Below are 15,774 nucleotides of genomic sequence, written 5' to 3'. Positions count from 1 at the left end.
TGGACATTCAGTGTTGAGAAGGGAAAATATTCCAAAATGGAAAAACATTTTTGTTTTAGAAAAATCCTTTTTAAAATACTTGTTATCCCAGGGAGATTAGTTTATGCCTTTGGGCCTCATTAGTCTCCAGCCTCAGCTGCTTTAAAGAATGAGCTCTGCGTTGTCCAGCAATGTTTTTGGCTCCTGGGACTCAGATCAAGTCTGGTCAGGCCTCCTTGGCTGCAGTTCTTGTCCTACAAACAGATAGCCAGTTGTAGTCTCATGTGTTTGCATTCTATACTTACCTGCTCACAGCACAGCTCCGTCAGCTCCTAAAAATGCATTTAATAGAAGACTTTAAAAACATCAATTGCTTTATTTGTATGCAGATAGAACATGGTGGATAATTATATATTATTCACCTTTGTGTAAGTTCATTTAATACTTGAAATTCTTTGTCTCAAAGTGTGTGCCCTTACTGAGAAAGAGTATGTGAACAGTGAGTTTATTCATGGAGAAGGTAGTTTTTACCCCACGTCTGGACTGTTTTTTTGTTTTTTTTTTTTTGTTTTTTTTTTGGGTCCGGTCGTGGGACCTGAATCCTGGGCCTGGGCACTGTCCCTCAGCTCTTCAGCTCAAGGCTAGCGCTCTACCACTTGAGCCACAGCGCCACTTCCGGCTTTTTTCTTTTTGCTTATGTGGTGCTGAGGAATCGAACCCAGGGCCTCTGGCATACAAGGCAAACGCTCTACCACTGAGCCACCTTCCCAGCCCACGTCTGGACTTTTGTCTAGCTGGGTAGACAGTTCCATAGCAGCAGTCCCCTTCATAAAGTAGTCTGCATAGACACCATTGTCTTATTCTCTTTTGAATATTAGCCAACAGAGAGACAAGTGGTCTGTGGCTTAACTCTGGAGCAAGCACATAATCGTTAAAAGAGAATAGATTAAAAGAGGACATCTAATTATTAGTGAGAATGCTATTCCATTCTAGTCTGTTCTCAGTGGAAATGGACTGCTTATCGTGGCATCTTAGCTTGGGTCTTGTTCACTGTTGTGCACTGAAGACTAGCTCAGTAGCATATTCATGAAACCCTAGGTTCTAGCCTAGAAGTAAAAAACAAAAAGCTAGCTTTTCACTAGGAAGAAATGTTTGTGTTTGGTGGAGTTGACTTTAAGCAAAAGTTGTGAGACAGGATCTACCTCTGTAGCCCAAATGGTGTCAAAGTCACCTCAACTTCCTGAGTCTTGAGGTATAGGTACACACCACTATACAACAGAAAAATACTTTTTAAATATTACCAAAATGAGCCTGGCACCAGTGTCTCATGTCTGTAATCCTAGCTACTTGGGAGCCTGGGATTGTGTTGGGATCACAGTTCAAGGTCAGCTTGTGCAGAAAATGTCCCTGAGACCCACTCCTCAAAGCATTGCTGAACACAGGAGTGCACCCTTATTGTCCTAGCTTCCCGCAAGCCTACTAAGTATAGTAGGGCAGGAAGAGTGAGTGTCTGAAAACCAGCAAAAATTAGGACTAGGGAAATGGCTTAGGAAGCTGAAGGTTCTAAGTTCAAGTCCTAATACTACTACCCAAAAAAAAAAATCCCCACCAAAATGAACTAGGTGTCTGAAACAGACAGAGGGGCTAGATTAAAAGATGCCAAGGCATAGGAATGAACACAGGCATCACAGAGACTTATTTGAACTCTAAATTGTACTCTAGAGTGTGATGTATTCCATCATATGGTTTAATGATGACATGCTGTTAAATTGAGCAAGAGGCAATGGTAAGAACACTCATTTGCACAAGTACTGCAAAAAAAAAAAATGTATTTGTGCCAGACTATTGAAGTAAAAAAGTAAAATTTCTCAAGTTTTTCACCCTTTTGTTGTCACTGGGGTTTGAATACAGTGTCTTGTGCTTTCAAAATGAGTGTCTTATGCCTCCATGCCTCAGATTCTTACATGAATCTCATGCCATGTCCTATTTCCTAGCTCCAGCTTTGCAGCAAAATATTTTCAGAGTTGGGGGTTGAGTAGAGGCTCAGTCTAGACCCCATGATGGCCTTGCATCTGAAGCATGTAAGAGTTAAAGCGGAACAGATTAGGCCTACTTTGAAAAGCCTGGCCTTTTTTGATGTGTGGTGAGATACAGTCCTCAGCCACCCTTTCCATCCCGTGGCTAGGCTGGACCTGGAAGCCTTTCAGATGACCAATTCTCTGGGGAAGCAATTGACTGCTCACTGGCTTCCTGAGTGCTTGATAATGTCCTGCTCCTGTTTTCAGCCAGCCTAGGCTGAGGCCATGATTTGATCATCAGAGATCCTGATTAAATTAAGGAGCCATTTGCTCCTGAATGATGATGTTTATAAAAGGGCTGATGTCCACTCTGCCTACCTTTTCAGAGGTTTAAAAAACATGGTCTTTAAAATCTTGAACAAGTAAAATAATCAGAAGCAATACAAAGTTTGTGCTTCCTTTTCCTTCACTGTTGTGGAAGCATCCTTTGCTTTCCCAGCTGGCACCCTTGGCCTTGCACTTGGAGTTGGCACAGAAAGAAGTAGAAAGTGCCTGTGTGATGAGGCTGTGAACTGCTAATGGGCGCTTTGCAAATTAGAATCCGGCTCTCTGGAGCTCCAGGTTGTCGATGGTTCGGGTACACTCATGCATGCTCCCACTTGCCTGTCTTTTGGGACGGCAGCTCTTGCTCTAGTCTGTGTGTGGTGTTTTTGCTGGGGCTGCACTCCGCGATGAGAAATCCTCCTGGGATGTTTAGACAAGAAGGGGCTTGAACTCGCCCCCTCGTGTATGGCTGCAGTGAGGGGCTTCGCAAACCTCCGCCCGCCCGCAGCCCATCCTTGTGGGCAGGGAGGTGACATCGGCAGAGGGCGGGCCTGGGACTGCCTGAGCTCAGCTCGCTGAGAGCCGGGACCTCGCCGAGGTTGCAGCTGGTCGCCAGACCACACCTAGCAGTGGAGTGCAGCCGCTGCCTGAGGCCGGAGCTCCGCCAGGACCCGGGGTGTGCGGGCCAGCCTCCAGCACCCGCCGAGCCAGCCCGGAGCCGGGGCCGCGGGGGAGTCGTGGAAACGGCCAGGTGAGTGAACTGGGGATGGAGGTCCAGGGTTGGATTCTCACCACCTGAGGTGAAGCTGCCGGGGCCGGGCCGGGCCGGGCCGGGGCTCCGCGCTCGGTGGGAAGGACACGAGCCCGGAGCAACTTGGCGCTCACGGCCGGCGCCCGGGAGGCCCCAGTCCTGGCTGGGCAGAAGCAAACAGCGGGAGCGTAGGGCAGAGGTGGTCAGTCATCCGCCCCGAGGCCGCGGGCCGGGCCGGGCCGGGCCGGGGCAGGGCCTCCGTGGGGCCCGCGGCGGGCGCCCCCGCTCGCGCTGGAAATGCAGGGGGCGGCGGGCGCCCCGGGGCGGACCCGACCGGGAACACGGGCCGCGCCGCCCCACCAGCGTCCCGCGGTGCGAGCGGTGCGAGCCAGGGTCTCCCGGCCCCGCAGGGCGATGCCGGCCTGGACCACCCTCCACGTGCTGCGGCTGCTGCGGGAGCTGCTGGCCTTCGTGCTGCTCAGCTACACGGTGCTCCTCGGGGCGCTGCTGCTGGCCGGCTGGACCACCTACTTCCTGGTGCTGAAGTGACAGCGCTGCCGCCGCCCGAGCCCCGCCCCGGCCCGGCGCGCGGCCCCGCTAACCCCGCAACTTTTCTCGCGGCTCGCGGGGCAGACCCGACCCCAGCCCCGTCACGGCGCGCGCCTCCGCCCAGCGCTCCCCGGCCCCGCCTCGCCTCTCGCGGAGGCTTCGGCCGTTGGACGCCGGGCGCGGCCGTTACAGTCGTTACACTGAGTCCCGCCCCCTCCGTCCCCGCTTGTCCAATCCTAGCCGCATCCTCGGGTGGGGGCGTGGCCATGGGGCCACATCCTCTCAGGTGAAGGAGGCGGTGCCCCTCCCGCCGCTCACGATGCTGCGTCACTTCCGGCGTGTGCGTCCGCCGTCCGCCGTCCGCGGGATGGCGGCTCTGAGGAGTTGGCTGTCGCGGAGCGTAACCACACTGTTCAGGTATGGCTGCGGCGGTGGAGTGGAGCTGGGGTGGGCAGGGCGGGTGACAGGAAGTGCGCTGTGTCCGGGCCCGCTGCGCCAGCCTCGCTCCCGCGCCTTTGCCGGGTCGGGACGGCGGAGCGGGCCCGCGGCGCCGCCCCCTCTGAAGTCCGGACGGCCTCGGTCGGGCTGGGATCCCTCTCGGTGGCTTCTCGGTGACTCCGTCCCCCAAGCCCCGGCCGCCTTCCCAGCCCGCTGCCGGCGACCCGGCGTGGGGCGGGGCGGCCCGGGACGCGCGGCTCGGCTTCCCAGTGGGAACCGGCAGAGGCGCCGGGGCCCGGCCTGGGCTTGCAGCTAAGCCCTGCCTGCCGACCGGAGTGAAGCCGGGCCCCGCGGCGCTGCGCGGGAGCCTGGAGCGGCCCGCAGACTTGGCTCAACCAGTTGGACTTCTGCTTGCAGGTACAGACAGTGTGTCCCTGTGGTGGTTAACTCCAAGAGACGCTGCTTCGCAGAATTGGTAAGACCGTGGCACAAAGCTGTGGTGGCTGGGTTCGGTGTAACCCTGTGTGCCGTGCCTGTGGCTCAGGTAAAGTGCTGCCGCATCACTCCGTGGCTGTTTCCCACCCGTTATGCTATTGGTTTCTACTCCATCATTTCAGAGTTGAGCAGGTGTATTCATATTCACATTTTCATCAATTCTATCACTGTCAGCTTTTGCCCCCAAACTTAGTCCTTCTACCCCTTCTCAGGCTTGTGGGACCAGTAATCAGCACCATTTGAACAGGGAAGGAAACTTACTCCTGAGGCTAAGAATAGTAATTGTTCATCAACATTAGGTGTCAGATGATTATAAAGTAAAATGGCCCAGCTGAAAGGAATTCCTTTTTTTTTTCTTCTGGCCAGTCGTGGGGCTTGAACTCAAGTCCTGAGCTTCTTTTTGCTCAAGGCTAGCACTCTAGCACTTGAGCCACAGTGCTGCTTCTGGCTCTTTCTGTTTATGTGGTACTGAGGAATCGAACCCAGGGCTTCATGCATGGCATGCCAGGCATGCACGCTACCACTGAGCCACATTCCCAAGACCAGAAAGAAGGAATTGGTGGGGGCAGGGGGAAGGAGGTCTTGTTGTGGGGCTTGAACTCTAGGCCTGGGCACTGTGCTGAACTCTTCAACTCAAGGCGAGTGCTGTACTACTTGAGTCACAGTGCCACTTCCAGTTTTCTGGTGGTTAATTGAAGATGAGTCTCATGGACTTTCCCACCCCAGCAGGCTTTGAACTGAGACCCTCAAAGCCTCCTGAATAGTTAGGATTACAGGAGTGAGCTACCGGTGCCAGGCTCTGGAAGGAATTCTTAAATGCAAAGGCCCACACCTGTTTGAGGAACTTCAAGGGTGCTAATGTGGCTGGGGTGGAATGAAGATGGGGACCCAGGGTTAACTGAAAATTGTGTGCTTTGTACAAGGATGCTGTGTGGATCTAGGAAGAATAATATGCTGTTGTGTGAGTATAAGAAAGTGGCTCAGACTAGGCAGACAGCAGAGGAGATAGGAAGTCAGCCATATGTGGCAAGTAGTTCATGTATATGACATGTATAACTTAGATTCCAGAGGCAGCTAAAAGAATGGTGCTGCTATTAATTGAGATGGAGAGACATCAGGAGATATCTCAGTGGAGGTGGTTGACATGGAGGTAGCACCTTAATTTAAAAAAAAAAATTACCAACTGTAGAACTTATGGAAAACACAGATAGGGAACCAGCAAGCCCATTCCAGCCAGGTAATTCTGAAATGTTTGTATTTAATAAAATTAACTTCGCAGGGCTGGGAAGGTGGCTCAGTGGTAGAACACTTGCCTTGCATGCCTGAGGTCCTGGGTTCGATTCCTCAGCACCACATAAGCAAAAAAAAAAAAAAATTAACTTCGCAGTGAGTGTTTTCAGTAACTTCTGAGGCTCATGCACAAGCCCCAGAACACTGCCTCATTTTTGTTGTCATCTGCATAATCCTGAGTCTTTAGCCTTCAAACCCTCACTTTAAACATCAGGGCATTTTCACCAGCAATTGGGATGATTTGTTCTTTCAAAGGACTTTTTTGTACTAGTACTGGGCCATGTGACTGAAGCCTCTAGTCATTGCCCTAGACTATAGTGTTCTCCAAAACCGGAATTGTGTGTTAGAGCTAAAACCTCTTCCTGCATTCCCCCACTCCAGCCACTTTCTTTTTCCTGTGCCCACCAGACTAGATTACTAGCATCCTTTGTAGACAAAAAGTGTGTTTTTCCCTTCTTTGTTCTTGTTATGACGCTGCCTTCCCTACCAGGGCCCACCTCTCTTTAAAAGCCTTTCCTAATTCCCAGTAACACCATTGTTTTCCTAACCACTTGATGGTTCAGTTGATAAGTTCCATCAAGTTAACCACTTGATGGAAAGTTGATGATAAGCCCTGTGGCACTGCCCTGAGTCAGCAGAACATTAGAGAAAGGGTACAGAAGTGAAAAAATTAGGTTTGAGGGCTAGATGTGTGATGTGCTGTGTAACCATTCTGTCACATAACTATTATGAGCTTCCATTTCATCATCTGGAAAAAAAACAATATCTGGACTGTTTGAGGATACTAACATTGGAAAAGTAGTTTATGAAAACTTATGACAGAGGTGTCATTTTTTCCTTCTGTAGCTCTTCAATATAAAGTACCTGATAATTGCCTAGTTGAATGAAATATAAATGTGATAGGTAAAATTCTTGATTTATTCTTGACTGCTGCTTTCAACGTGTAGTTTGATGTGAGGGGGTCTACAAGTAGCTCCAAAAACAAGGCAGAGTCTATCATAGAGCCATTGGGTTCTTTGGTCCAATAACATTAAGTACTTCACTGGCGCTAGGGGCTCATACCTACTACTCCCAGCTACTCAGGCAGCAGATATCTGAATCTGAGGATCGTGGTTTGAAGCCAGCCTGGGCAGGAAAGTCCGTGAGACTCTTATCACCAAATAAACTACTGAGAAAAAGCCAGAAGTAGCGCTGTGGTTCAAGTAGTTGAGTACTAGCTAGCTCTGAGCCCAAAGAGGCTCAGAGAGAGCACCCAGGCCCTGAGTTCAAGCCCCAGGACCAGCAAAAACAAAAACAAAGAACAGTAAGTATTCTGTTGACAAGAAAAGAGTCTTGGATGATGGATCATTCATATCACTCTTAAGGTAGTTTCTGGTAGGTTTTGTTTTGGTGTTACTGAGGGTTGATCAGGGGCCTCAAGCTTACCAGGCAAGTGTATCACACTTGAATCATGCAGCTAGTCCTTTTTTTTTTTTTTTTTTTTTTTTTTTGTCCTTCGTGGGGCTTGAAGTCAGAGCCTGGGCACACTCCCTGAGCTTTTTTTTTTGGGGGGGAGGTCCGGTCGTGGGGCCTGAACTCTGGGCCTGGGCGCTGTCCCTCAGCTCTTCAGCTCAAGGCTAGCGCTCTACCACTTGAGCCATAGCGCCACTTCCGGCTTTTTTTTCTGCTTATGTGGTGCTGAGGAATCGAACCCAGGGCCTCATGCATGCAAGGCAAGTGCTCTACCACTGAGCCACCTTCCCAGCCCCTCCCTGAGCTTTTTTGCTCAAGGCTAGTGCTCTGCCACCAGCATGAGGGTTCCACTTTCCATTTTCTGGTGGTGAAGTGGAGATTAGAGTTTGACAGACTTTTTTGCCTGGGCTGGCTTTGAACTGTGATCCTGAGGTTTCAGCCTCCTGAGTAGCTAGGATTGATTACAGGTTTTGTTTTTTAATGTAATAGCTGAGGTCAAAGTAAAGAATTCAAATACTGTGCTGCTCATTACAGTCAATTTATCTTCCCATTCTTCCCTATTTCTTTGTGTGTGTATGTATGTACACATCAATACTGAAACTTGAACTCTGGGCCTGTCTCTTGGATTTTTCCACTCAGTACTAGTATTCTACCACACCTCCTTTTCCAATTTTTTGCTAGTTGGAGATGAGATCCTCAAATTTATTTGCCCCAACTGGCTTTGAAACTCAGTTTTTAGATCTCAGCCTCTTAAGTAGCTAGGATTTCAGCTGTGAGCCAGCAGCACTATAGTTGTCCATTTACTTTTTTTTTTTTTTTTTGGTTGATCGTGGGCCCTGAACTTTGGGCCTGGGCGCTGTCCCTCAGCATTTTAGCTCAAGACTAGCACTCTACCACTTGAGCCACAGCACCACTTCCAGCTTTTTCTGTTTATGTGGTGCTGAGGAATCAAACCCAGGTCCTCATTCATACAAGGCAAACGCTCTACCACTGAGCCACTTTCCCAGCCCCTGTCCATTTATTTATTTATTTATTTATTTTTTGGTCAGTCGTGGGGCTTGAACTCTGGGCCTGAGCACTGCCCCTCAGCTCAAGGCAAGCACTCTACCACTTGAGCTACAGCACTACTTCCGGTTTTTCTGGTGGTTTATTGGAGATAAGAGTCTCATGGAGTTTCCTGCCCAGGTTGGCTTTGAACTGTGATCCTCAGATCTCAGCCTCCTGAGTAGCTAGGATGACAGGCGTGAGCCACCGGTGCCCAGCTCCATTTACTTTTAAATACAACTTAATCTGTATCAATGTTATGAAGCTATTCACATTATCACCTCAACATAGAATTGGTAGTTGCCCATATATACCTCTTTGTGGGTTGTAGACTTGCCATTGCCCCTGTTGTATTTGATTGCATTCAGTTCTCTGCTCCTCCATCATCCTCTGCTTGCCTAAAATCTTTGAGGACAGAAAATGTTTTTATATTGCTGTAACACTGTTAATAAATGAGTTGTAATTTTGTGACTGTTACCATGCTCATTTTATATAAAAATGTAAATATAAAGAATGAAAGTAGTGCCGGGCGCTGGTGGCTCACGCCTGTAATCCTAGCTACTCAGGAGGCTGAGATCTGAGGATCGCGGTTCAAAGCCAGCCCAGGCAGGAGAGACCGTGAAACTCCTATCTCCAATAAACCACCAGAAAACCGGAAGTGGCGCTGTAGCTCAAGTGGTAGAGCGCTCGCCTTGAGCTGAAGAGCTGAGGGACAGCGCCCAGGCCCAGAGTTCAAGCCCCACGGCCGACAAAAAAAAAAAAAAAAGAATGAAAGTAGTAATAGTGCCTAGTGGTAGATTGCTTACCTAGTATATATGAAGCTCTGGGTTTGATTCCTCAGACCACATAAACAAAAATTAAATATAGTAAATAAAATTAAAAGAGAAAATATCTAAAGTAATAATAGCACACTCTAGAATTATTTCTCCATACTATCTTTCTTTAAAAAAGAAGTTACCCAAAGAACATAGTACCATTGCAGCATAAAACACTAAAGCAGGGCTGGGAAGGTGGCTCAGTGGTAGAGCGCTTGCCTTGCATGCATGAGGCCCTGGGTTCGATTCCTCAGCACCACATAAGCAAAAAGAAAAAAGCCGGAAGTGGCGCTATGGCTCAAATGGTAGAGCGCTAGCCTTGAGCTGAAGAGCTGAGGGAAAGCGCCCAGGCCCAGAGTTCAGGCCCCACAACCGGACCCAAAAAAAACACTAAAGCAGCATGAGAAATATTTTCTTGGCTGTGCATGGAAAAGTTCTGAGCTATTTAGAAGTTGAGTGACAGTGTTTATGAGAATGTTTCTGTGTCTTTCAGAAATCGGAGCCTCAGTCTCTTAGTAATGAAGCATTAATGAGGAGGGCAGTGTCTTTGGTAACAGATAGCACCTCTACCTTTCTCTCTCAAACCACATATGCATTGATCGAAGCAATCACTGAATATACTAAGGTATGTCCTTTTTTTTTTTTTTTTTTTTTTGGTCGGTTGTGGGGCTTGAACTCTGGGCTTGGGTGCTGTCCCTGAGCTTCACAGCTTAAGGCAAGCACTCTAGCACTTGAGCCACAGCGCCACTTTCACCTTTTTCAGTTTATATGGTGCTAAGGAATCGAACCCAGCGCCTCATGCATGCGAGGCAAGCACTCTACCACTGAGCCACCTTCCCAGCCCACATGTCCTCTTTACTAAGTCCTATTTTTTCCCCTTGGGCACTGGACATGTTTCTAGAAATCTTTTTCTTCCCCAGGCCCAACCCGGGCCTGGGTGCTGTTGCGCTGAGCCCCTTTGTGCTCAAGGCTAGCGCTCTACCACTTGAGCCACAGCACCACTTCGGGCTTTTTGGCGATAAGAGCCTCACAGACTTGGCTGCCTGGGTTGGCTTTGAACTGCAGTCCTCAGATCTGAGCCTCCTGAGTAGCTAGGATTACAGGCGTGAGCCATCAGCAGTAACATAGTACAGTCCACCTCAGTCTGGTTCCCCAGAGATCAAAGGACACCACGCCTACCATCAGGGTTTCCCTGTAAGGACTACTTAAAAATCGTAAGACTTACCTCAAAAAATGTGTTTCTTACTTACCTATATTTTTAGTAGCTTTTTCCTCAAATTTTGTTTGTCTGTTGTTCTGGGTTTTGAACTTAGGGCCTTGGACTTTCGTCCCAGAGGGTTATTGGTAAATAACCCACAGAGTATGTGATGGCAGTGCTGTGCAACAGTGGCTCTACCTCGTTCAGTAAGAGTGCAGTTTCAGTGAGCCACAAAGACTGGAGCCCGTTGGCTATGGTGGGACTTACACCTTCAAGGTGTAAATGTCACTAACCTTTCTCCTATGTCTCACTTTACCAAGACTTATTTATTCTGTATTTGTAGGCTGTATATACATTAGTTTCTCTGTACCGGCAATATACAAGTTTGCTTGGGAAAATGAATTCACAGGAGGAAGATGAAGTATGGCAGGTGATTATAGGAGCCAGAGTTGAGGTGAGCAAAAATCCCATTAGTCATTTCTGTATTAGTGTTCCTAGCTTATTATGGAATTAAGGTATCTAATAACTCTTCCTAATTGTGCTATTTTGAATAAGTCTACTCAACTGTGCTAAACCTCTTTGTATTGTCTGAAGCTCTTTGCTAAATTTACAGATGACTTCAAAACAACAAGAATACTTAAAGCTAGAAACCACCTGGATGACTGCAGTTGGTCTCTCAGAGATGGCAGCAGAAGCCGCATACCAAACTGGTAGGGACCTTTTTTTTTTTTTTTCTTTTCTTTTTTTGCCGGTCCTGAGTCTTGAACTCTGGGCCTGGGAGCTGTCCCTGAGCTCCTTTAAGGCTAGCATTCTACCATTTGAGCCACAGTGCCACTTCCAAGGTTGGACTTTTAACATGAAGGACCCTGTTTGACTTAATCTAGCTATAAAATGAGGACTTTAGATGTTCTCATTCAGGAGTAGGGAACTTTTTTTCTGCCAAGGAATTCTTGGATATTTGTATTTATACAAATTTATCACCCACCTCTCTGTATAGTATTTTCACAATAAAAAAAATAAAATTAAAAGCACTTCAAAGATAAAAAAAACAAAAAACAAAAAAAATCAAATGTATCACCCAGGCAGAGGGCGAGGGCCACTTACAAGTAGCAGGTGTGTCTTAAATGACCAAGAGCTGCACATTCCCCATCCCAAAATTATACCCATTTTGGCTCTAACTTATAAGGTTTCCTTCAGTATGTTCACTACCACTTGATGGCTTAATAGAAAGAGCATCCACAGAAGCGAGGTCACTAATATCTTGAAAAATAAAACTGATTATGTACGAATATTGAAGCAATTCATTTGTTCAAAATCTGTACAACTTACTAAAAGTCATAGAATGACATACAAAATTGGATAATAATTAGAATCCCAGTTGATGGCAAACTAGTATTAAGTCATGGAGTGTTTTTCTTATTTCACACATTGTGGTAAGTACTTCACAGGAACTTCTTTTTATTCATATAGTGTACAAGGGCATACAGGCACTTTTAAAATAGGAGCTATTGCTGAGTACCTGTAGTTCACACCTATCATCCTAGGACACTGAAATCTGAGGATCAAGGTTCAAAGCCAGCCAGGGAGGCTCAAATGTCCAATTAAGCAACCAAAAGCCAGGAATGGGGCCATGGCTCAAATGGTAAAGAGCAGGTATGAGCAAAAAAGCAGCAGAAGAACACTAGGCCCTGAGTTTAAACTCTAGTACTAGCACCAAAAGTTAAACAAATAGCTATTGCTATTCTTCATTCCCACTCCAGTTGAAGAAACTGAACACTTAAGACACCATGGCATAGTGAGTGCCAGACTGAGACTCAGCCAACAAGCTCCTAGTAGCCAGGCTTGCTTTGTCCCACCTTTCAGTGCCCCAAGACAGGAAATGCAGTCTTGTGGGGGCTTTTCCCCTGAGGCATATTTCCTTCCAATGGACCCAAAATGAGAGGGGGGGGGGGAGAGAGAGAGAGAGGGTGTGTGTGTATGTAGTTAATTGGAGATAAAAGTATATAATTTTTCTTTTTTTTTTTTTGGGGGGGGGTCCAGTCGTGGGGCCTGAACTCTAGGCTTGGGCGCTGTCCCTCAGCTCTTCAGCTCAAGGCTAGCACTCTACCACTTGAACCACAGCGCCACTTCTGGCTTTTTTTTTTTTTTTCTACTTATGTGGTACTGAGGAATCAAAGCCAGGCCCTCAAGCATGCAAGGCAAGCGCTCTACCACTGAGCCACCTTCTCAGCCCCCATAAAAGTATTTAATTTTTCTGTTCAGGCTGGCAGAACCTTGATTCTCCAACTCAGTCTCCTGAATAACCTGAGCCACTAGTGTCTGGCAGTTGTTTTTTAATTAATGTCCTTTGAGGAAAACCTTAGATTAACATATTACCTGATTCAACTCAAACTAGGTAGATTTACAGAAATTACAGTTTAAGCCCAAGTTAGTAAGGAATTAAGTTAAAGTACTCTTGCTTTCTCATTTCAGGATATTAGACTAGAGTTTGTAGTATTAAATCATAAAAATGATACAAAGGTAGGGAATTATTGTTCTGTTCTGGATTTGTTTTGTTTGTTTTGGATGGATCCCTGGGCATTGATTATACCTATTAGGTACTCTTGACTTTGAGCTCTCACTTGGATTTTTTACTTAAAGCTAATGTTCTACCACTTGAAACAGTGCCTCCATTTCTGGCTTTTGGCTGATTAATTGAAGTAAGATTCTGCCTAGGTGGGCTTTGAACCTTGATCCTTAGATCTCAACTTTTTGAGTAGCTAGGATTAAAAATGTGAGCCACTGAGACCATCAGAAACTGCCTCCACTCATCTAGCAACATTAAGTCAAAAGGAGAAAAGACGGAGGAGGATGTATGAGTACTAGCCAAAGAATGAAATGATTCAGAGTGCTCACATTAAAAGTTCTGAAGAAGAAAAATAAATAAAAATAAATGAAACTTCTGAAGAGGGCTGAGAATGTGGCTTAGTGGTAGAGTGCTTGCCTACCATGTGTGAAGCCCCCAGAAAGAAAGCTGGAAGTGGGGCTGTGGCTCAAGTGATAGAGTGCTAGCTTTGAGCATAAAGAGGCTCAGGGACAGTGCCCAGGCCCTGAGGTCAAGCCTCGGGACTGGCACAAAAAAAAAAAAAAAAAGTTATGAAGAGAACCAGACATCAGTGGCTCACATCTGTAATCCTAGCTACTCAGAAGGTTGAGATCCAAGGATCATAGTAGGAAAGTAAGACTCGTTACCTCCAATAAACTGCTCAGAAAAAGTTGGAAGTGGTACTGTGGATCAAATGGGAGAGCACTAGCCTTGAGCACAAAGAGGCTCAGGACTAGCGCCCAGGCCCTGAGTTCAAGCCCCAGGACCGGCCAAAAAAACCCAAGCAAACAATTCCTACATTACAGAAAGTATATACCAATGTTCAGAAATTGACAGTGGGGGCTGGGAAGGTGGCTCAGTGGTAGAGTGCTTGCCTTGCATGCATGAGGCCCTAGGTAATTCCTCAGCACCACATAAGCAGAAAAAGCCAGAAGTGGGGCTGAGGCTCAAGTGGTAGAGCACTGGTCTACAGCTGAAGAGCTGGGGAACAGCGCCTAGGCCCAGAGTTCAGGCCCAACAGTTGGCATAAAAAAAAAAAGAAAGAAAGAAAGTGACAGCGGACCTCTATAATGGTGGGGGGCAGCAAAGCATGGATGCCAGACCAGCACTTAAAAAAGAAACCTAGTTTAGTGTCACTTCTAAATGTAGATGCCTTCAGCACAGTGACGGCTCAACGCAGAAAAACTGCCCGTGATTCATGACTTGAGGTTATTTACAGTAGATTAAAAGTCACCATGGCCAGGTACTGGTGGCTCACTCCTGTAATCCCTAGGCTATGCAGGAAGCCAAGATCTGAGGATCATCATTCCCAGCCAGCCTGGACAGGTGTGAATGTCTGTGAGACTCTTATTTCAGATAAGAAAAAAAAAAGTGGAGCTATGAGTGAAGTGGTAGAGCACTAACTTTATGCATAAGTTCAGGAACGGTGACCAAGCTCTGAGTTCAAGCCCCAGGACTGTTACCCACACCATATATGCGTCCTACTTAACTTGGTGTGCTGCTCTATGCCTCTAATCCCCTCACTCAGGAAGCTGAGCCAAGAAGCCGAACTACATAATTAAATCTTTCTCTTTTTTCTTTTAAATTGATCGTAAACTCTGAGTCTGGGTACTGTCCCTGAGCTCTTCAGCTCAAGGCATACACTCTACCACTTGAGCCACAGTGCCACTTCCGATTTTCTGGTGGTTATTAGAAATAAGAGTCTTACAGACTTTTCCTGTCCAGGCTGACTTTGAACCATGATCCTCGGATCTCAGCCTCCTGAGTAGCTAGAATTACGGGCATGAACCACCAGCACCAAGCTTCTTTTTTCTTTTTTTAATGGAGAACTGAATTTAGAGGCCGAGGTGTCTCTGAGGAGAAAGACGGTCCGAGGGTCTGAGAAAAACGAGCCTCAGCGAGGTTCAGATGCTCATCACAGAGCCTTGCTGTCCTCAAGTCCACATGTGCCCTCTGCCCTGTCCTGCTCAGTTTTTGCTCCATTTTTTGGCAGGAGCAGACCAGGCCTCTATAACTGCCAGGAATCACATCCAGCTGGTGAAATCGCAGGTGCAGGAAGTGCGCCAGCTCTCCCAGAAGGCAGAAACCAAGCTGGCAGAAGTGCAGACACAAGAGCTGCATCAGAAGACACAGGAGGTAGGGGACGAGAGGGCCGAGCAGGAGCAGGAGGCCTACCTGCGGGAAGATTGAGGGCCTGAGCCAGCTGCCATCTACCCACCCCATGGGGAAAGCAGGGGTGGATGCCATGTGCCCAGCACGGGCACAGCTCTGCACCGAGAAGACACCACTGGTCCTGCACTGGCCGATTAGACCAGAAACCCTGTGAGCTGCGAGTGCCCGGCCCCTTCCCCTGCAGGCTCTGCTTTTCCTGGACCTGGTTCTTAGCCCTGGGGCACTGTACCCTGTTTAACATTGCACACACCCCCCAAAAACGTCCCACAGCACAGCTGCTCTCTCTGGCTGATCTTACCTCACACCCAAGAGCATTTCATCAGCCTGGGCCAGAGGGGCTTTCCTGTCACCCTCACGTTCCTCAGCTGTTTAGCCTGTTTTTAATCTTGTTCAGATTTTCAAATATGATTTAGTATTTGCTCCCTCGGGAGGGATGAGAGTTGGAGGAAAGGGGGAGCCCATCCAGTTTTCAAGATTTCTCTTTAAGTGTTTCTGTAATACCTTCTTTAATCGGCCCCACGGCCCTGTGAGACAGCTCAGGTGGAGGCAATGAGTGTTATTAAGGAAGGAATGCGATGTCACCTGGTGCTTTCAACACGACTTACTCTTAACCCAGGCCTCCCGTCTGCTTGCTTCGAGTTCCTCTACTGCCTCCCGAGGAAGAT

At 47.6% G+C, this 15,774-nt stretch overlaps 1 protein-coding gene across 1 annotated transcript; it reads left to right on the top strand.

Moving 5' to 3' along the window:
- The first annotated feature begins 3,932 nt into the window (after positions 1-3,932).
- On the top strand, positions 3,933-15,720 carry LOC138840952 (diablo IAP-binding mitochondrial protein). The gene is made up of 6 exons (XM_070041404.1): positions 3,933-4,038; positions 4,477-4,603; positions 9,649-9,780; positions 10,697-10,807; positions 10,967-11,063; positions 14,931-15,720. The coding sequence occupies exons 1-6, from the start codon at positions 3,941-3,943 to the stop codon at positions 15,125-15,127; spliced, it is 762 nt and encodes a 253-aa protein (XP_069897505.1). The 5' UTR covers positions 3,933-3,940; the 3' UTR covers positions 15,128-15,720.
- The last annotated feature ends 54 nt before the right edge of the window (positions 15,721-15,774 follow it).

Source organism: Dipodomys merriami, unplaced genomic scaffold, assembly GCF_024711535.1.
Source record: "Dipodomys merriami isolate MVZ:Mamm:240054 unplaced genomic scaffold, mDipMer1.0.p SCAF_307, whole genome shotgun sequence".
NCBI lineage: Eukaryota > Metazoa > Chordata > Mammalia > Rodentia > Heteromyidae > Dipodomys > Dipodomys merriami.
The sequence above is the reverse complement of the archived record's forward strand: the minus strand, read 5'-3'. Positions and strand labels throughout refer to the sequence as shown.